Here is a 19,175-nt window from a genome sequence, read left to right as displayed (position 1 = left end):
GCCCCGCGCGGCAGCTCCCTCCAGCGGCGGGGCGGGGGCAGCGCAGCGCCCGCCCCCCCCGAGTCCCCCTTCGGGACCCTCCAGGCACCCCCGCAGGGAGCCTTTGGGGACCCCAGAGACTCCCCCAGGGCCCCTCCTAGACACAACCCAGGGACCCCCCAGGGACCCCCCCCAAGGAGCCCCCCAGGCCTGTACTGGGCCCAGTGACACCCCCGGCCCCATGTCCCTGCTATTCCCACGTCCCAGCCGCTCCCGCATCCCGGCTGCTCCCGCCTCCTGGCCATTCCTGCACCTCCGCTGTTCCTGTGCCCCCTGGGTCCCATTTCCCAGCCGTTCCCACATCCAGGCCGTGCTCATCTCCCAGCCATTCCCACATCCCAGCTGTTCCCACATCTGGGCCGTTCCCGTATCCCCACCATTCCCCCATCCAAGCCGTTCCCGCATCCCGGCTGTTCCCGCGTCCCCGTGTCAGCCCTGACTTTCCCCTCCGTCCCTCCTTGCCCACCCGGCCCCCAGCGCCCTGCAGACCCCAACAACGTCCCCCCCATCCAGCTGCCCAAACTGGGCAACCCTGCCCCCAAACCTTCCCCCCCCCCCGGCCATGCCCCCTCCCGCCGCTCAGCTCCGGTCACTGCCGGGGCAGTTTGGCACCAGGACGCAGCAAAGCAGTGACTCTGCGCTTTATTAGGGGGGAGCAGAGGGGACTGGCGTGCGGCCCCCAGCCCACAGCAGGGTCTCCCCCACGCTCGGGGCTCTGGGGCTGGGCAGGCACCGGGGATGACTTCTGTCCCCTGTCAGCACGAGGCAGGGGACACGAGGAAGCCCGGGGCAGCTCCGCGGCCACACGAGTCCTTCCCCCGCATCCCAGCGCCGGAGCCAGCAGGTCCCTGCCCGGGGCCGCGGCAGTGCTGGCAGGGCTGGGGGGCAGCGCGCAGGGCTGGGGGGCAGCGCCCAGCGTGGGGGTCACTTCTTCAGGAGCTGGGCCCGGGCCCGGTTCAGCTTCTCCACCACGGCCGCGTCGGTGCTGGCGGTGCACTTGGACAGGACGAAGTTCATCTCGTTCTCGTTCTTGTGCTCGATGGCCGCGTCGGCCGCTTGGTCCAAGTCCCTGCGGCGAGAGTGGAGGGAGCTGGGGGCGGTGGCACTGCCCCTGGCCCCATTTGGCACATTGCCCCCCAGGCACAGAGCCGGCCCCACGGACGCTCCTGGGGACCCCCATCCCCTAATGCCCCAGGGTTCCTCCTCCAGCCTCCCCGGAGCACCCGTGCCCCATAGATCCTCCGTGGGGAGGGGGATCCCGCACCCCCCCACCCGCCCCCGGGCTGGGCAGAGCCGACGCACCCCACGAGGATGAAGGCCTTGACTCGCTGCTCGGGGGTCACGCGGGGAGCGTACTTCTTGGCCTCGTAGCGGTTGTGGTGCTTCACGGAGATCTCCACGAAGGGCTGGGAGAGGAGGGCGGCAGGCTCGCTGCTGGCTCCCCCCCAGCCCCAGCCTTCGGCTCTTGCCCCCACTGCACCCCACGGCCACCCTCCCCGTGACGCCGCTGGGCCCTGCCACGTGCCCGGGGTCGGGGCGAACTGCTGGCACTGGGCAGGGCCAGGTCCCCCTCCGGCAGCGAAACCACGTACCAGGTACCCGATGGGCGACTTCTTGCTCTTGGAGAACTTCTCCATTTCCTCCCAGTCTCCGCGGGTGGCCAGGGCGCTGATCTTCAGCCACCAGTACCTGGGCACACAGACCAGAAGAGCTCATCTAGCCACCAGCGCTCTGCAGCCCCCCGAGCGCCGGCCAGGCCCCAGCCCGCAGCACAGGGACCCCAGGGAAGGAGGAGACCAGGAGAGGAAGGCTCCTGGTCATGCACTGCTCCTCCTCCTCCTCCTCGCTCCCCCAGGACTGACCGCTTGTCGGGGATCTTGAACTCCCGGTACAGCTGCTCGGCCCGCTTGTGGTGGCCGTCCAGGATCAGGTTGGAGACGGTGTCATGCAGCGAGAGGTCAACGTAGGGCTTGTTGAAGTCCTCCTGGAGGTGTCGTTGGAGCCGCAAGAGCTTGATCTGATCCTCTGTGGCCTGTGGAGCAAAGCGTCAGGGTAAAGGGGTCCTTGCCCCAGCCTGGCCCCTAGAAGTGATGGCAATGGTCCACCTGGCTTTGGCAGCAGGGCAGGGGATCTGCCCGCAGCGTCGCGTCAAACAGACGTGGAGAACGGGAGCGTCCCAGCAGCCTCTCCCAGCTCACCTTGGCAGCAAACTCATTCTTGGCTTTGTAGTATGCGTCCAGGGCGTTCTGCAGAGCCCCCACTCTCCCCTCGATGCGCTGGGGACAGAGACCACAGCCACGTCACCCCACGCCAGGCTGCAGAGGATGGGGCACAGGGGCTGGGTGTCGCAGGGCCCCCAGGTGACGATGGCACTGAGCTGTGAGCACCTGGAGCCCCCCCTGAGCAAGGGGAGGGTGGAAGCTCCCCGCGTGCAATGCCTGGCTCATGCTGTTGAGCTGCGCGGGACAGACACAGCCACCGAGCACAAAGTTACTGCCTGCCCCTTTCCTGCTCAGTTCACGTGCAACACGGGGATGCGTCCGGCACGCGGAGCCCGGCGTGCTGGATTTCCCTGGCCAAACGGATCAGCTGACTAGGAGGAGGCAGACTGGAGCCCATCCACCCTTCCTCTGCCCTCCTCCCTCCGCCAAGGACGGACCTTCTCCGAGTAGCTGGAGTGGACGTGGAAGTTGCCGAGTTCCTGGTGATTATCATCCTGGTTATACAGGTCCTTCAGCGTCTCCCGCTCCTGGTGCTTGCAGAACTGGGGAGCAAGGGGCAGGGTTAGGGCGCACGGGAGGCGGCGAGCTGCCCCCATGGCGCTGCGCCCGGCTTGCTCAGACCCCCCGCTCTGCACGGCCTGCCCGAGGCAGCGGGACGGGGCACGGGGGGGCCGAGCACGGGGCGGCCCCTCACCTGGCGGTACAGGCTCAGGGCCACCGGCTGGTTCTGCAGCGTCATGAAGAAAGTGCCGCGATTCAGCTCGTTCTTCAGATGGAGCACGACAGTGTAGACTGGGGCACAGAGAGGACAGGGTTCAGGACAGGGGGACAGAGACCCGCCTCTCCAACACGGCAGGTGCAGGGGAGCAGCAGAGCCCTTCCCTGGGCACGTGTGGGGAGCCCCGACCTTGCCCCCCCTCACCCAGGTCTGTGTCCCCGCTCTCGATGGCTTTGCTCAGGGCCAGCTTGCTCCGCTTCATCTTCAGCAGCAGCGGGACCTGCTCCCCGGAGCGTGGCTCGTACTCCAGCAGCTGCAACCGGCGGAGAGGCCGTCAGCGCACGGCCGCCCCGCGCGCTCCCCCGACGATGGAGCCCTCCGCGCGGCCCCCCCGCTGCCCTGCCGGGTACACCACCACCCGGCCCCCAGCCCAGCACACCTTGATGGCCAGCTCTGTCCTGCCGCAGTCGTAAGCCCGGGCGGCGATTTCAGAGTACGAGATGCCTGGTGTGTCACCCAGCTTCTGGTTGATGGCATGGGCCACCTCCTCATCCGACTTGTCCTTCTGCTGCACCTGGAAGGGAGCGGAGAGGTCGCTGCACGGCCCCGGGACAGGCAGAGCCCTCGGACCTGCTTCCCCACAGGCACCTCCTTACCTTGTAGCAGGCCCAGTGCGCCAGGATCCGGCTGACGCCCTGGATCTCCGAGAGGCGCAGGTACTCGCAGATCCTGATGGCCAGGGGGTAGAGCCGCCGCAGAACCAGCCTGGCACGGGAGCACGCCGAGGGTCAGCAGCACCGCCCGCCACGGGCGCAGGGCGTGCGAGGGGTGCAGCACAGCCGGCCTTGCGGGGAGGTCCCGAGTGCCCGGTCGGGGGGACAGGGACTGCGCAGGGACCGCAGCGCAGCCAGACACACGGCCTCAGTCCCGCCAGCCAGGCTGGCTCCGGGGACAGGCGCTGTCGTCTCCGGCTCGCAGGGGATCCTTACCTGTCCAGCAGGACTTCGATGGTAAGCCGCTTGTATCTGCAGGGACGGTCAAGGGACGTCTCAGCCCGCCGAACAGCACTGAGCCCCACAGAGCGCAGGTGACACGTGCCGGGCACTGGTCCCCTCCTGGCAGCGCCTGCTGTCCCGGTGCTGCCCGGGCTCGGTGCTGCCCTGGAGCCAGCCCCGGTGCACGTGGTGGCAGGGCCAGCTCAGCTCCGGAAGCAGCACAGAGCATTTCTGCGGGCTGCTGGAGCCCGCTGGCTCGCGATCGCGGAGGGAAACCCAGCACGCGACACGGAGACAGGTCAGGCCCATCAGGGTGTGATGAACATGAGGGTCTCAGCTACAGACCCCTGCTATGGGGCCCGGGATGTCACTGCTGCCCGAGTGACAGGGAGCTGGTTGCTAAGAGGCAGTGCGTCCCACTCCCTGTCTTGCTGCCGTCCCAGCAGGAGCCCAGAGCCCCAAAACCCTGGGCCAAGACCAGCACTGCCTGCAGCGGCCTCGTGCTCTAGCAGCCAGACCCCATTCCCTCCCCGCGGTCCTCACTCTCGCGCCTGTCCCGCAGAGGATACTGGGTGAAGGTGAGCGGGATGCCGATCTGATAGTCCCGGACGGCGTTGAGCACCCGCAGGTCCTGGCACATGCGCACGAAGCTCTCTGGGGGGAACTTGTCGATGAAGCACTTCCCAAACGAGGCGGCCTGCAGGAGAGCAGAGATGTGCAGTCCCCGGGACTGAGCAAGTTACGGGAGAGGCCTCGAGCAGAGGAGGGGAAAGCTGTCAGCCTCACCCCAAGCTCTCCCACCGCCTCCGTCACTCACCCGGAGCAGGGACTTCTGGGTTTCAGGCTCATGCTCGTAGCCGGCTGCCTCGATGCACTGGCTCACGGCCTCTGGAAGCAACTTCTGGTCCTTGATCTCCCGCAGGTACTCGTCTGCCTTCTGACTCTCCTTCTGCAGGGGAGCAGAGCCCACGGGGAGAGCTCGGCATCGGGGAGAGGACGTCTCCCGGCAGGAGCACGGACCACCTCGCTGCCCGCGCTCCCTCTGCTCTGCTCAGCAGGCAGCACTCGGCGAGCCCTCGCCCTGGCGTCCCTGGGACAGGATCCCTGCGCACAGCCCGCAGGGGACCGGAGAGCAGCAGCGAGCGCGAAGCCCGGGTGCCCGGCTCCTCTGAACCGGGCTCTGGGGCCGCAGGGACACCACCGCATGACACTGCGCTGGATGGAGCCCAGCCCAGCCCGCGCCTTGCAGAAGGCCCCGGAGCGAGCGGTCCCGGCTTGAAGGGAGCCCCGCGGTTCAGGGCTGGGTCCCCATCGCAACGCGGCAGGGACCTCCGGGCTCTCCTCGCTCCCGTCACCGTGCGGGAGGACAGGGATGACGCCGGCAGCGCTCTGCATCGCATCGGAGCCGCCCCGACCGCGCGGCGCTCCCCAGGGAGGGCAGGAGGGAGGCAGGGTCCGGAGCAGGGCAGCGTGCCGTACCTCGTACTCCTTCTGCGCCTCCAGCAGCAGTGCCCCCGGGGCCATGGAGGCGATTTTAAAGATCTCCTGGCTGGCCTCTGCGGAGAAGGGAAGAAAAAGCGAGGGTGAGAGGCTGCCCCAGCCCAGGCGCAAGTCACCTGCACCCGGCCGGGCGCCCACTCTTACGCCGTCCCTCCCCACAGCTCTGTGACCCCCGCTCGCTCCGCCGGGCCGTTGCAGGAGGCTCGTGCTTGCCCAGGGTTGCTCAGCCCCCCTCACATCGGGGAGCCCCAGGCCCACTGCCGGGAGCGCGTGGGGCACCGGGGAGGCAGGGGAAGGCTGTGGCAGCGAGGGGGGGCCCTGAACCACCTCTGGCCTGCAAATAACAGACACAGACCCCGGGGGTCAGACAGGGGACGGGGAACCGGGGGCAGCTGCCAGGATATGCACATCCCTGGGAGCCTCCAGAAAGGGCCAGGCACGCCGGAGCCCCGAACACGGAGCCGGGCATGATCCGGCGGAGGCAGCCTGCACTGCCGTCACCTCCTCCCGCACTCCGTGGGCCCCAGTCCGGGCACCGAGCGCCGCGGGGGAGACCCTGCCTCCCCGGCCGCAGGGAGAGACCCCCTCGGCCTCGCCACCCAGGGGACATCTCACCTGGGATCTCGTGCAGGAACTCGTGGGAGGTGCGGGACAAGATCCGGACCCCGTCCAGCTCCGGCACCAGGTAGGAGTCTTCATCCAGAACAAATCTGTGCTCCCCACTAAGGACTCCCGGGAAGAAGGCAGCTCCTGCCTGCAGCCCAGCTCTGCCCGGGGCCAGGCCAGCCGCAGCCAAGCCACCGAGCGACCCCTGACAGCAACCACCCCCACGGGGCTGCGGCTCACGACCCCGCCTCCCCGGCAGACAGTGGGGCGCAGGATTAGCCCTGGGGAGGGACAGAAATCCTCCCGCTCGTGGCAGCCCTTGCCCTCTGGGAACCAGGAGAGGATCACGGAAAGGCAGAGCAGCTCCCAGCTGCTGGGGCTTCTGCAGCTCAGTGCACCAGCCTCCTCGCCAAGCGGGGAGGAAGGCTGGGTCCTGTCCACAGGGAGCTGGGAGACTCGGAGAAGGGGAGCAAGGGGGGCCCAGAGAGGGAAGGTGCTTTCACTGCTGCACATAACGGAGCTGACCACAGCGGGAAAGGGGGGTTTGGGGCTGAACTGCAGAGGAAAGGAACAAATTGAGCCTTATCTGACCACCCTGAGGGCCCACTGACGGCAAGGGTAGCGCCAGGGCTGCAGAAACACCGATGCCTGGGACAGAGACAGCGGCAGCCTGCGGAAGGCCAGCCGAGGCCCAGGGTTCGGGTCGGCCTTCAAAACGACCCGTGTCCTTCCTCCCCAAAGGATACTGGATGCACTCCGTGGAGTTCCCCGCCACCATGAGCTGACGCTCCCAGGCCACCACCACGGCCCGCTGCCGGCTCCGGGGACGCATGCACCTGCCGGGGACCCCCAGCCCGGTCAGGGGCTGCGATCGCCCCCGCGGCCCCGCTCCAGCGCCAGGTCTGGTCCTGCTGCCCCCGGAGCGGGGCCTGTCCCCGTGCTCCCAGACCAGGAACGCGAGAGGAGGTCGCGCTCATCCCAGGGAGGCACCAGAGCAGCCCAGAGCCAAGCAGACACTGCTGAAGCAGGGGCACAAGGATGCTCCAGGGGAGCCAGGCCAACACGGGGTACAGGGATCCAGGGCCTCAGCCCCGGGCAGAGGGAGCCAACCCACAGACCACTCACCAAACCATCTGCTTGGGCGGAGAGCGGATGCTGCTGTTGAATTCGCAGAGCTTCTCCTGGAGCGGGAAAGAGCAGAGTTACACAGGAGAAAGTGCAGGGAAAGGTGTGGTGGCAGGAGCCCCGTGCTGCGGGCAGCACCCGCAGAGGACGAGCAGCACAGACCGTGCTGCACTGGGCCCCGCACGCTCTGCCCCGGCAGTGCTGGTGCCAGCCCGCGAGCAAGCGGTCCCGCGGGAGCACCCGACCTCGTCACCAGCTCCGGCCTCTGCAGGGAGCCGGGGAACAAAAACGGAGTGCAAAAAGCGGGTTCCTCCATCGCTATAGTACGCAACCCGTCTGCCCAAAGAGCAGGAAACTGCCTGTGCTTGACTGAAACCAGGTGGGAGAATCAAGGCTAAAGGAGAACGATTTGTTTCAAAGAGCGCAAAAGGTAACCAGTACGCCACCAACATGAACCAGGTGATCGTAGGGGAATTTGGGAGTGCAGAGTCTTACAGGGCCACTTATACCTAAGTGACCACATCAGTAATGGTAATAAGGCTGAGATTGCTCTAGGAAACGATTAGAACTACCAAATTTGGGTATGGATGTAACAGAATTGGGACCAGTGCGGAAAAAGTAATTAGGGACAAACTGTTTATTTGTGAGGAGTTTGGGCAGAACAAGGGACATGCAAGGGCAGTAAAAAGGTGGGCCCAGAGATGGAAAAAATGGGGAATAAGGTATAAAATCAGGTAAAGAACAAAACAACGTGGGTCTTCTGACAGCAGAAGTGCGGATGCCTACGGGTGGTGGTGAGCTGACCTGCAGACCCACCACGACCCCGGAGGGAACCTGCTCACGCCCCACCGGGCCCTCCACCATCAGTGTCTGGAAGACTTGGCGTGAGAGGGTGGCGTAAGGAGGGACAGACTTGTGGTCTAATACTAGTGGGAAAGGAAGGCAAATAGAAATGTAATTCAATAGTAAGTATACATGATTTATAAGGTTTAAGATTGTTAATTAATAGTTTCATAATTATATGTGAAAACAAACTAAATGATGCAATTGTAACTTGATAATAATAGTGTGTTTTTAGTTTACTGATCACTTTGGTTTTAGTTTTTTAGTAGTTTGTTACTGACACCATAATCTTTTGTGCCAGTTCCGTCTCAAGCCTCCAGTCTATGGGGGGGAGTCAGACCCCCCAATTTACACACCCAGGGACGAGGGCTCAGCATCTGCCCTCAGCACCTCCGCCCCATCCCGCGCCGGAGCGTGGGTCACACCAGGCCCCTCGAGGCAGCGCTGACCCCCCTCGCCTGCGGCCGAGCCCGCGCTGCCCGACACAGCGAGGCCTGGCGTGGGGCCCGGCGCTCACCTTGAGCGTGGACAGCCCCATCCAGAGGTAGCCGGTGTCGGTGAAGAGAGCCAGGCAGCGGTAGTTGAAGGACACGGCCATGCGCAGGTAGGCCCCAGCGGTGGGGCTCATGCCGGGGGGGGTCTGCGACAGGAAAAAGGGGACGGTTACACCTGGGGACACAGCACGTGTCACACGCTGGCATGGACCCTGCCTGAAGGGCTGAGAGCCGGCTGTAGGTGAGGGGGCGAAGCTGGTGAGCAGCAGCCCAGGGCCAAGCGGGACTGTCCCTCCCCACTCCGCCGGCCACCTCGCGCCCGCTCGACCCTCACTCGTCCGCCCCGGCCGGGATGGGGCCAGCAGCCCCGCTGCAGGCACCCGCCCAGCGAGGGGGGGGCCTGTAGGGCAGACAGGGGGACAGGAAGGACCGGCCGGCGAGGGCGGGAGGCCGGAGACGGGCGCCGCTGCCCACCGAGGGCCCCCGCGGCTCGCTCACCACCGCGGAGCAGGAGGTGGTGTCCAGCAGGTAGAGGTCCTGGCCGACCGCCAGCAGGACGACGGTCGCTCGGTCCCGGGAGAGCACGGCCCAGCAGCAGGGCGGCTTCTGCAGACCTGCCGGGCACCAGCGATCAGGGCTCCGCGCACGGCGGGAGCGGGCGGGCGGGCGAGGGGGACGCACCTGGCACCTCGGGCATCCTGCGCAGCTTCAGGTCGTCGATGTTGGCGGTCAGGGAGAAGCGGTGCGCCCCGGTGAGGATGGCCACGCCGGTGCCGTATTCCGTGTGGAAGACCTTCGCCTCCAGCACGTGGTTCTGCAGCACCTCCTGCGCCGTGCAAAGAGAGCTGAGCCCAGGCGGGGGGCCGCCCGCGACGGGCGCAGCGAGGGGCTCAGCACCGGGCTGCCGGGAGGGACGCTGCGGTCGGGAAACGCTGCTCCGGCAGCGAAACCGCTCCCGGGAGGAACAGCAAAAACACTGAGCCCAGCCCCGCGTCCCAGCTCTCCCAGGCCTTGCTCCGGCCCCCTGCGTCACTGGGACGCTTGTCAGCTCGTTTCCAAAGGAGGCCAGCCCTGCGCGGAGGCTGGGAGAGCCCCACGCTTTCAGCTTCGCCCCCCAAAGCGCTTTTCCAGCTTCGCCCCCCAAAGCGCTCAGGGAGGCCGCGCGGCACTCGCTTCTCCACGCTGCACAAACGCAGCCCCGCGCGTTTCCTTGCGGGATGCTCTCGGCAGGCGCAGCGGGAGCGTGGCCGAGGGCTGCGCACCCGGGAAGGCCTCCTCGCTCCCGCGGGACGACGCTCCCGGCGCCCGCCCAGCCCGCGCGGCCCCACTCACGTTGCCCATGCTGAAGTGACGCTTGAACTCGCAGAAGAGGTTGTAGATGAGCACGGTGCCGTCCTCCTGGATGCACAGCAGGTCCTCGCTGGCCGTCCAGCCCAGCTGCACCAGCCGGCCGCTCTTCCACTGCGGCAGGCAGAGAGGAGGCCTGAGCGCGCAGCAGGGCTTCGCGCCGCGCAGGGCACCGTCCCAGCCGTCGAGGCCGCCGCGAGGGTCCGAGAGCCGCAGCCGCCCGGCGCCCGAGCCCGCGCCGGCCCTCAGCTGCCCGGGAAGCAGCCGGGACCCTCCCGAGCTCCCGCCAAGCCCCCGGGAAGGGCCGGGGCGCAGCGCGAAGGGGGCGGCCGGCTCGCGGAGGTAGCGGCGCGGCAGAGCCCGGCGCCCGCTCGCCGTGCCGCGCGCTCACCGGGATGCCGGCCAGGAGCAGCCCCGAGGCCGAGTAGATCTCCAGCAGCGGGCGGGCGCTGGGCGACTTCTCCTTCCTGCCGTTGTTCTTCAGCAAAGCTGCAGGCAGGACGCGATGGGACGGGACGGCCCCTCTTAGCCGGCGGCACCCCACGCACCCCCCCTGCGGGTGACGCGGGGGAAGCGGGCTCTGCCCTACCTATGGGCCCCCCGTACGGGGCGGCCGCCACCAGGCAGTCCCGCAGGTCCTCCTTCAGGCTCCACTCCATGGCGTACAGCTCGAACTTCCTGCGGCCGCACGGACGCCGACGGCTGCTGGGGACTGCGCCGAGTTCCCCGGCCGGTGCCGGGCCCCAGGGCCCAGCCCCCGGCCCCACGGCCGGCCCCGAGACCCACGGCTGCCCCCCAAGACCCACGGCTGGCTGCAAACCCTGTGGCCGGACCCCAGCCCCATGGCTGGCCCTAAAACCCCCTGGCCACCTCCAAGACCCACGGCCGGTCCCGACCCCTAGGAAGGACTGGGACCCCCCGGGCCGGTACCGGGTGTGGAGATCTCAACGGAGCCGGCACCAGCATACAGGGACGGGGACCCCTCTGTGGTGGGGGACAGGGATCCCCCCGGGCCGGTACCGGGGGCGGAGATCACATCAGAACCGGTACTGGGGGACGGGGACCCACTCGGGCCGGTACTGGAGGTGATCACAACGGAGCCGGTGCCGGGGGACGTGGACTGGGACCCCCCCGGGCCTGTACCGGGGGCGAACATCACAGCGGGGGCGGGGCCGGGAAACGCAGCCCCCCCGGGCCAGGGACAGTGTCCAGGATCCCCCCGGCCGGTACTTGGGGACGGGGGTGGCTCCTAGGCCGGTGCCAGGGGGCGGGACCCCCCGGGCCGGTGCCGCCCCTCACCGGTAGAAGGCCTCCTCGCCCAGCGGGTTCCAGTTGGCCGTGTAGCAGTCCATGGCGGCGGCGGCGGCGGCGGCCCCGCTCCGCTCCACTCCGGGCCCGGGCTCCCGGCGGCCCACACCGCGCTTCCGCCCGGCCTCCCCCAGCTTCCGCCCGGCCTCCCCCAGCTTCCGCCCGGCCTCCCCCAGCTTCCGCCCTGCCACCCCGCGTTTCCGCCCCTCCCACACAGCGCTTCCGCCCTGCCGCCCCGCGTTTCCACCGGCCCCGCGAGGCTGCCTGGCTCCCGCCATGTTCGGTGAGGGCAGGGGCAGCGCCGGGCCCGTCCCGCACCGCGGGGCCCGCGGCCCCGGGTCCCCTGCCTCCCCCCCACCCCGTGCCCGGGGGTCCCCAGCACCCGTCGCGGCTGCCGGCTGCGCTGAGGACGCCTGGGCCCCCCGGAAGGGCCCTCGCGAGGGGAGCCTGGAGTCAGGGCAGGGCCGGTCCCGGTGGGGCTGCACCCAGGGGACTCGCACGCGCAGGCTTGCACACGCGTGTGCACGAGCACAGCACCATGCCCACGCAGGCTTGAACACGTGCATGCATGAGCACGGCAGCGTCCCCCGCGCACGCAGGCCTGCACACGCGTGTGCACGATCACTGCAGCATGTCCCCACACACGCAGGCTTGCACACGCACGTGTGCAAACACAGCAGCATGCCCAGACACACACACAATTGCACGCACACAAGCACACGCAGTTGCACACACACACACACGTGCACAGCAACATGCCCACAGACACAATCACACACGTGCACGTGCAGCCTTGCACACACGTGTGCACACCCACAGCTGCATGTCCAGATGTGCAATCACCCCCATGCGCCCACGTGCCCCCAGGCCCGCGCACACCAGAGAGACGCCACGTGCAGCCTTGCCACGGCTCCGTTTATTGTGCAGGGCCGGGGGGGGCAGCGGGGCGGCCGGGGGGGGCCGGGGGGGCGCCGGGGGCGGCGGGCAGCTCGCAGCGGTAGCGGAAGACCTGGAAGTAGAGGAGGCGGCCGAGCAGCGAGGGGCTGAAGGCGCCCACCTTGCGGAAGCCCTGGCCCTCGTAGAGACGCTGCGCGGCCACCTGCACCACCGAGGTCTCCAGCACCACGGCACCGTAGCCCCGCGCCCGCGCGAAGCCCAGCACCTCCCGCGCCAGCGCCCGCGCCACGCCGCGGCCCCGCTGCTCCCGCCGCACCGACATGCGCTTCAGCTCCAGCGCCGCCGGCTCCGGCGCCGGCACCGCCGCCACCGTGCCCACCACCGCCCCGCCGGCCTCTGCCACCCAGAAGCCGCTGCCGGGCGCCCGCAGGTAGGCGGCACGGATGTCGCGCAGGTCGGTGCCCAGCGCGTCCTGCACGTAGGTGGCAGCCAGCGAGCGCACGAGGAGCCAGGCGCCCAGCAGCGCCAGTGCCGCAGCACCCAGCGCCGGCACCCAGCCGCCCGCCGCCGCCCGCACCACCGCCACCAGCACCAGCAGCCCCAGCTGCGCCTGCCACGAGCGCAGGAAGTGGTGGTAGACGGCCGGCACGTGCTCCAGCATGCCGTGGGCGAAGAGGGTCCGCACCACCTCGTAGTCCTCGTCCCGGTACTGCCGGATGCGGAACTGCGCCATGGGCACCTGCGGTGCGGGGCGAGGCGGTGTGAGGCCCGCTGCACTGCAACCTTGCCTTCTGCACTGCAACCTTCCCGCTGCACTGCAACCTTGCCCGTTGCACGGGCGTCGGGATGGGCACCCGCTCACGGCACTCGCACCCTCACCCTGTGCCCTTTGCTTCCCGTAAGCCACCTCCCTGCTCCGCTGCCGTTTCACCTGCTGCATTGCAGCTTTGCCCACGGCATCGCAGCCTTGCCCACTGCATTGCAACTTTACCCGCTGCACTGCAGTTTCACCCACTCCACTGCAACCTTGCCTGCTGCGTTGCAACTTTGCCTGCTGCACTGCAACTTTGCCCGCTGCACTGCAACTTTCCCCGCTCCGTTGCAGCTTTGCCCGCTGCACTGCAGCCTTGCCCGCTCCCTCCCAGTGCCGCCCGCTCCCCCCGGGGTTGCGGCCAGCGCTGTGGTGGGTCCGGGCTGGGCACGGCAGTGCCAGGCGGAGGGAGCCGGGCACGGGGTCCGACCCCCCCTCGCAGCCGCACCGCGCTGGGACGGGGGGAGCCCGGAGCTGCCGCGGGTCCCGGCAGGGTTGGGGGCGCCCGGCCGCCGCCGCCACCCCAGGGAGGGTCCCGGGGCCCCGGCACTCACCGGCGCCCGCTGCCCGCGGCGGTCCCGGTCGCCTGCACGTCCCTCCGCGGCGGCGGGAGGCGGCGCAGCCGAGGCCGGGAAGAGGCGGGCGGCCGCTCCGGACCTTGGAGCCCGTCCTTTGCCCCCGCGCCGCCGGCAGCCTTGGTGGCGCGGGCAGCCGGAGGCCACGGTGAGGGGCACCGGGACGGCCCGGGTGTGCGGGCTGGGGGCCCGGCCTCCGCGGCCTCCTTCCCCCTCCGCGGCGGCCGCCCTCTCCCGCTGCCGGGGCCGGGAGAGGGGCCGGGAGAGGGGCCGGCCACGGCCTTACCTGCGCCCGGGGCGGCCTGGGCCTCAGCGCGGGGACGCGGGACGCGGGACGCGGGGCCGGACGCCAAGGGGAAGTGCTCGCGGGACGCCCGTCCTCCCCGGGCGGCCGCCCACGCCGGAGCAGGGCCGGAGCTAACCGCAACTGGGCGCCCAGCTGCCGCGGCGGGGACCGGGACCCCCGGCGGCACCGCTGTGGGGCACGCCGGCCCCACAGCCCCGCGGCAGGCCCTTCCCGCGGGGTCCCGGGGATGGATGCGCCCGCACGGCCCCGCTGCTCAGCACCGCCCCGGGAGGCCGCCGGGCCGCGCGGCAGGAACCACCTGCGCCGGATCCCAGCCCCACGGCTGGGCCCCAGCCCCAGCTCCCAGCCCCACAGCTGCCCCTGAGCCCTCGCTCCCAGCCCCATGACTGTGCTACAGCTCCCTGCACCCAGCCCCACAGCTGGCCCATGGGCTCCCAGCCCCATGGCTGCACACTGGCCCTCAGCCCCATAGCTGTGCCCTGGCCCCCCACTCCCAGCCCCACAGCTGTCCCCCAGGCCCCAGCTCCCAGCCCCACAGCTGCCCCTGAGCCCTGGCTCCCAGCCCCACGGCTGTGCTCCAGCCCCCTGCTCCCAGCCCCATGGCTGCCCCTGGGCCCAGCTCCCAGCCCCTGGGCGCGGGGTTGCCAGGGGGGCCAGGGGGGCCGGCGCGGCACCGACCCGCCGCCGTGCCCGCAGGCGAGCCCGAGTTTCACTACGTGGCGGGACCCCCCCGGCGCGGGACCCCCCGGCGCCCGCTCACCTGGTCCCCGCGCAGGGCTCGGAGCTGGCGGGCTGGGCCATGGGGCGCTGGACCTACGAGGGCATCGACCTCAACCACAACTTCGCCGACCTCAACACGGCGCTGTGGGACGCTGAGGACAACGACCTGGTGCCCGACCAGTTCCCCAACCACTACATCCCCATCCCCGAGTACTACACCTTCGCCAACGCCACGGTGAGCCTGGTGGCACTGCCAAAGTCAGCTTGGTGGCACCGCCAAGGTCAGCCTGGTGGCACCACTGTGATAAGCCTGGTGGCACCACTGTGATGAGCTTGGTGGCACCACCGGGATGAGCCTGGTGGCACCTCCATGGTGAGCCTGGTGGCACTGCCGTGGTAAGCCTGGTGGCACCACCGTGGTCAGCCTGGTGGCATCGCTGCGATGAGCCTGGTGGCACCACTGTGATGAGCCTGGTGGCACTGCCAAAGTCAGCCTGGTGGCACTGCCAAGGTCAGCTTGGTGGCACCACTCTGATGAGCCTGGTGGCACTGCCATGGTAAGCCTGGTGGCACTGCCGTGGTGAGCCTGGTGGCATCGCTGCGATGAGCCTGGTGGCACTGCCTCATGGGGTCCCCGCCGCCCGGCCCCTGACGCCCGGCCCGCCGCCGCGCAGGCATGAACGACTTCAGCTACCTGCACACCAACTGCTTCGAGATCACCGTGGAGCTGTCGTGCGACAAGTTCCCGCACGCCTCCGAGCTGCCTGGCGAGTGGGAGAACAACCGCGAGTCCCTGCTGCTCTACATGGAGCAGGTCGGCGCCGCGGGGCGCGGGGCACGGGGCACAGGGCTTAGGGACATGGGACATGGGGCTCAGGGATGTGGGGTCTGGGAACATGGGGCATGGGGATGTGGGGTCTGGGAACATAGGGCATGGGGACATAGCACGTGGGGCTCAGGAACACTGGGCTCAGGGACATGGGGTCTAGGGACATGGGGCATAGGGATGTGGCACATGGGGCTCAGGGACGTGGAGTTTGAGGACACGCGGCTCAGGGACGTGGGGTCTGGGGACATGGGGGTCAAGGACATGGAGTTTGGGGACATGGGGCATGGAGACATGGGATGTGGGGCTCGGGGCATGGGGCTCGGGGACATAGGGCATGGGGACATGGCACATGGGTCTCAGGAACATTGGGCTTGGGGACATGGGGTCTGGGGACATGGGGCTCAGGGATGTGGGGTCTGGGGACATGGGGCATGGGGACATGGCACGTGGGTCTCAGGGACGTGGAGTCTGGGGACGCAGGGCCCAGGGATGTGGGGTCTGGGGACGCGTGCCTTGGAGACATGGGATGTGGGGCTCGGGGACACAGAGCTCAGGGATGGAGGGCCCAGGGATGCGGGATGCGGGGCTGGGGGGTGCAGGGTCCGGGGACACAGGGGCATGTGGCACAGGGACGTGGGGCTGGGGGATGTGGGGCTGGGGGCTGCAGGGTGCAGGGCTGGGGCCCGGCCAGGGGACAGGCAGAGCGGGGGACCCGGCGTCCCGGCCCCTCCGCTCCTGCACCCAGCCCAGCCCCGCTGCGGGGCGTGGGGCAGCGGCCCCGGTGTGGCACGTGCACCGTGTGCGTGTGCAGGGCGTGTGCGCTGTGTGCACGGTGCGTGTGTGCTGGGTGTGTGCGCTGTGTGCACGGTGCGTGTGCGGGGCGCGTGTGCCGGGGTGTGTGCAGGGTGTGTGCGTGACGGGGTGCAGCGTGCACCGCGTGTGCAAGGCGTGTGTGCACCGGGCAACGCGTGGGTGTGCAGACACCAGCATGTGCAGGCCGTGCGGCCGTGCCCCACTCGGCACCCCGGGTCTGGGCACAGACAGGGCCACTCTGCTGCGTGCCAGCGCCCGTGCAGCCCTCCCCAGGGCTGGTCTGGCAGCGGGTGGTGCATGTGTGTGCAGCTGTGTGCATGCGTGTGCATGCATGTGTTTGTGTGTGCATGCATGTGCATGCATGTGGACACGTGTGGATGTGTGTGGACACGTGTGGACGCGTGTGGACGCGTGTGCACACGCCCCGGCGCCCCCCAGGTGCACCGCGGCATCAAGGGGGTGGTGTGCGACGCCGACACGGGCCAGGGCATCGCCGACGCCATCATCTCGGTGGACGGCATCAACCACGACGTGCGCACGGGTAGGTGCCAGGGCGGGGGGCACGGGGGGCTCCCCGGGGGTCGTGGGGCACGTGGTGTGTGGCGGTCTGGGGTGCTGGGGGGGGTGCCAGGAGCCTGGGGGCAGCCATGGGGCAAGTGATGGGGGGCCGGACATGAGGCAGGGGGGCAGCAGGGCCGGAGAAGAGCCGTGTGCTGTGGGGCTGGGAGCTGAAGCAGATAGGCCAGGGGCCAGCTGTGGGGCTGGGAGGTGGGCCCAGGGGCAGCCGTGGGGCTGGGAGCTGGGGCTGGGGCCCAGCCGTGGGGCGGGGATCGGGCGCAGGTGGTTCCTGCCGCGCGGCCCGGCGGCCTCCCGGGGCGGTGCTGAGCAGCGGGGCCGTGCGGGCGCATCCATCCCTGGGACCCCGCGGGAAGGGCCTGCCGCGGGGCCGTGGGGCCGGCGTGCCCCACAGCGGTGCCGCCGGGGGTCCCGGTCCCCGCCGCGGCAGCCGGGCGCCCGGTCGCGGTTAGCTCCGGCCCTGCTCCGGCGTGGGCGGCCGCCCGGGGAGGACGGGCGTCCCGCGAGCACTTCCCCTTGGCGCCCGGCCCCGCGTCCCGCGTCCCGCGTCCCCGCGCTGAGGCCCAGGCCGCCCCGGGCGCAGGTAAGGCCGCGGCCAGCCCCTCTCCCGGCCCCTCTCCCGGCCCCGGCAGCGGGAGAGGGCGGCCGCCGCGGAGGGGGAAGGAGGCCGCGGAGGCCGGGCCCCCAGCCCCGCACGCCCGGGCCGTCCCGGTGCCCCTCACCGTGGCCTCCGGCTGCCGGCGGCGCGGGGGCAAAGGACGGGCTCCAAGGTCCAGAGCGGCCGCCCGCCTCTTCCCGGCCTCGGCTGCGCCGCCTCCCGCCACCGCGGAGGGACGTGCGGGCGACCGGGACCGCCGCGGGCAGCGGGCGCCGGTGAGTGCCGGGGCCCCGGGACCCTCCCCGGGGCGGCGGCGGCGGCCGGGCGCCCCCAACCCTGCCGGGACCCACGGCAGCTCCGGGCTCCCCCCGTCCCAGTGTGGTGCGGCTGCGAGGGGGGGTTGGACCCCGTGCCCGGCTCCCTCCGCCCGGCACCGCCGTGCCCAGCCCGGACCCGCCGCAGCGCCGGCCGCAACCCCGGGGGGAGCGGGCGGCACTGGGAGGGAGCGGGCAAGGCTGCAGTGCAGCGGGCAAAGCTGCAACGGAGCGGGGAAAGTTGCAGTGCGGCGGGCAAAGTTGCAGTGCAGAGGGCAAAGTTGCAGTGCAGCAGGTGAACCTGCAATGCAGCGGGTGAAACTGCAACGCAGCAGGCAAGGTTGCAGTGGAGTGGGTGAAACTGTAGTGCAGCGGGCAAAATTGCAATGCAGTGGGCAAGGCTGCGATGCTGTGGGTAAAATTGCAATGCAGCAGGTGAAACGGCAGCGGAGCAGGGAGGTGGCTTACGGGAAGCAAAGGGCACAGGGTGAGGGTGCGAGTGCTGTGAGTGGGTGCCCATCCTGACGCCCGTGCAGCGGGCAAGGTTGCAGTGCAGAAGGCAAGGTTGCAGTGCAGAGGGCCTCACACCGCCTCGCCCCGCACCGCAGGTGCCCATGGCGCAGTTCCGCATCCGGCAGTACCGGGACGAGGACTACGAGGTGGTGCGGACCCTCTACGCCTGCGGCATAATGGAGCACGTGCCGGCCGTCTACCGCCACTTCCTGCGCTCGTGGCAGGCGCAGCTGGGGCTGCTGGGGCTGGTGGCGGTGGTGCGGGCGGCGGCGGGCGGCTGGGTGCCGGCGCTGGGTGCTGCGGCGCTGGCGCTGCTGGGCACCTGGCTTCTGGTGCGCTCGTTCGTCGCTGCCTACGTGCGGGACGGGCTGGGCACCGACCTGCGCAACATCCGTGCCGCCTACCTGCGGGCGCCCGGCAGCGGCTTCTGGGTGGCGGAGGCCGGCGGGGCGGTGGTGGGCACGGTGGCGGCGGTGCCGGCGCCGGAGCCGGCGGCGCTGGAGCTGAAGCGCATGTCGGTGCGGCGGGAGCAGCGGGGCCGCGGCGTGGCGCGGGCGCTGGCGCGGGAGGTGCTGGGCTTCGCGCGGGCGCGGGGCTACGGTGCCGTGGTGCTGGAGACGTCGATGGTGCAGGTGGCCGCGCAGCGTCTCTACGAGGGCCAGGGCTTCCGCAAGGTGGGCGCCTTCAGCCCCTCGCTGCTCGGCCGCCTCCTCTGCGTCCAGATGCTCCGCTACCGCTGCGAGCTGCCTGCCGCCCCCGGTGCCCCCCTGGCCCCCCCCGGCCGCCCCGCCGACCCCGCACAATAAACGGAGCCGTGGCAAGGCTGCACGTGGTGTCTCTCCGGTGTGCGTGGGCCTGGGGGCGCGTGGGGGTGATTGCACATCTGGGCATGCAGCTGTGGGTGTGCAAACACATGTGTGCAAGGCTGCATGTGCACGTGTGTGATTGCGTGTCTGGGCACGCTGCTGTGGGCGTGCACACGTGTGTGCAAGCCTGCGTGTGTGTATGCATGTGTGTGCTTGTGT

The 19,175-nt window shown here is 70.0% G+C and overlaps 3 protein-coding genes across 8 annotated transcripts; 1 reads left to right on the top strand and 2 right to left on the bottom strand.

Moving 5' to 3' along the window:
- Positions 1–665: 665 nt before the first annotated feature.
- On the bottom strand, positions 666–11,490 carry LOC112993989 (VPS16 core subunit of CORVET and HOPS complexes). The gene is made up of 24 exons (XM_064511716.1): positions 11,189–11,490; positions 10,479–10,567; positions 10,281–10,378; positions 9,875–10,003; positions 9,224–9,368; positions 9,041–9,156; positions 8,566–8,688; positions 7,206–7,261; positions 6,827–6,916; positions 6,090–6,184; positions 5,454–5,530; positions 4,792–4,923; positions 4,544–4,671; positions 3,969–4,004; positions 3,636–3,744; positions 3,419–3,553; positions 3,184–3,292; positions 2,956–3,053; positions 2,699–2,803; positions 2,238–2,315; positions 1,902–2,071; positions 1,632–1,728; positions 1,342–1,445; positions 666–1,108 (listed from the first exon to the last, which is right to left on the bottom strand). Exons 1-24 carry the CDS (start codon positions 11,473–11,475, stop codon positions 964–966), a joined length of 2,751 nt encoding a protein of 916 aa, XP_064367786.1. The 5' UTR covers positions 11,476–11,490; the 3' UTR covers positions 666–963.
- Positions 11,379–18,978, top strand: LOC135328333 (probable N-acetyltransferase 8B). 5 transcript variants are annotated; one of them, XM_064511721.1, is made up of 5 exons: positions 11,379–11,480; positions 14,563–14,742; positions 15,182–15,321; positions 16,588–16,690; positions 18,246–18,978. In XM_064511721.1, exon 5 carries the CDS (start codon positions 18,252–18,254, stop codon positions 18,954–18,956), a length of 705 nt encoding a protein of 234 aa, XP_064367791.1. In that variant the 5' UTR covers positions 11,379–11,480; positions 14,563–14,742; positions 15,182–15,321; positions 16,588–16,690; positions 18,246–18,251; the 3' UTR covers positions 18,957–18,978. The 5 variants fall into 5 exon arrangements, with proteins under 5 accessions (XP_064367791.1, XP_064367792.1, XP_064367790.1 ...); XM_064511722.1 differs by lacking the exon at positions 11,379–11,480 and adding an exon at positions 13,504–13,628 and having other exon boundaries at positions 14,484–14,742; XM_064511720.1 differs by lacking the exon at positions 11,379–11,480 and adding an exon at positions 13,530–13,628.
- LOC135328334 (N-acetyltransferase 8-like) lies at positions 12,094–14,078 on the bottom strand. Of its 2 annotated transcripts, none has more exons than XM_064511723.1 (2): positions 13,767–14,078; positions 12,094–12,833 (listed from the first exon to the last, which is right to left on the bottom strand). In XM_064511723.1, exon 2 carries the CDS (start codon positions 12,825–12,827, stop codon positions 12,114–12,116), a length of 714 nt encoding a protein of 237 aa, XP_064367793.1. In that variant the 5' UTR covers positions 12,828–12,833; positions 13,767–14,078; the 3' UTR covers positions 12,094–12,113. The 2 variants fall into 2 exon arrangements, with proteins under 2 accessions (XP_064367793.1, XP_064367794.1); XM_064511724.1 differs by lacking the exon at positions 13,767–14,078 and adding an exon at positions 13,460–13,587.
- Positions 18,979–19,175: the final 197 nt, after the last annotated feature.

The sequence above is a fragment of the Dromaius novaehollandiae genome, chromosome 4 (genome assembly GCF_036370855.1).
Source record: "Dromaius novaehollandiae isolate bDroNov1 chromosome 4, bDroNov1.hap1, whole genome shotgun sequence".
Lineage (NCBI taxonomy): Eukaryota > Metazoa > Chordata > Aves > Casuariiformes > Dromaiidae > Dromaius > Dromaius novaehollandiae.
The sequence above is the reverse complement of the archived record's forward strand: the minus strand, read 5'-3'. Positions and strand labels throughout refer to the sequence as shown.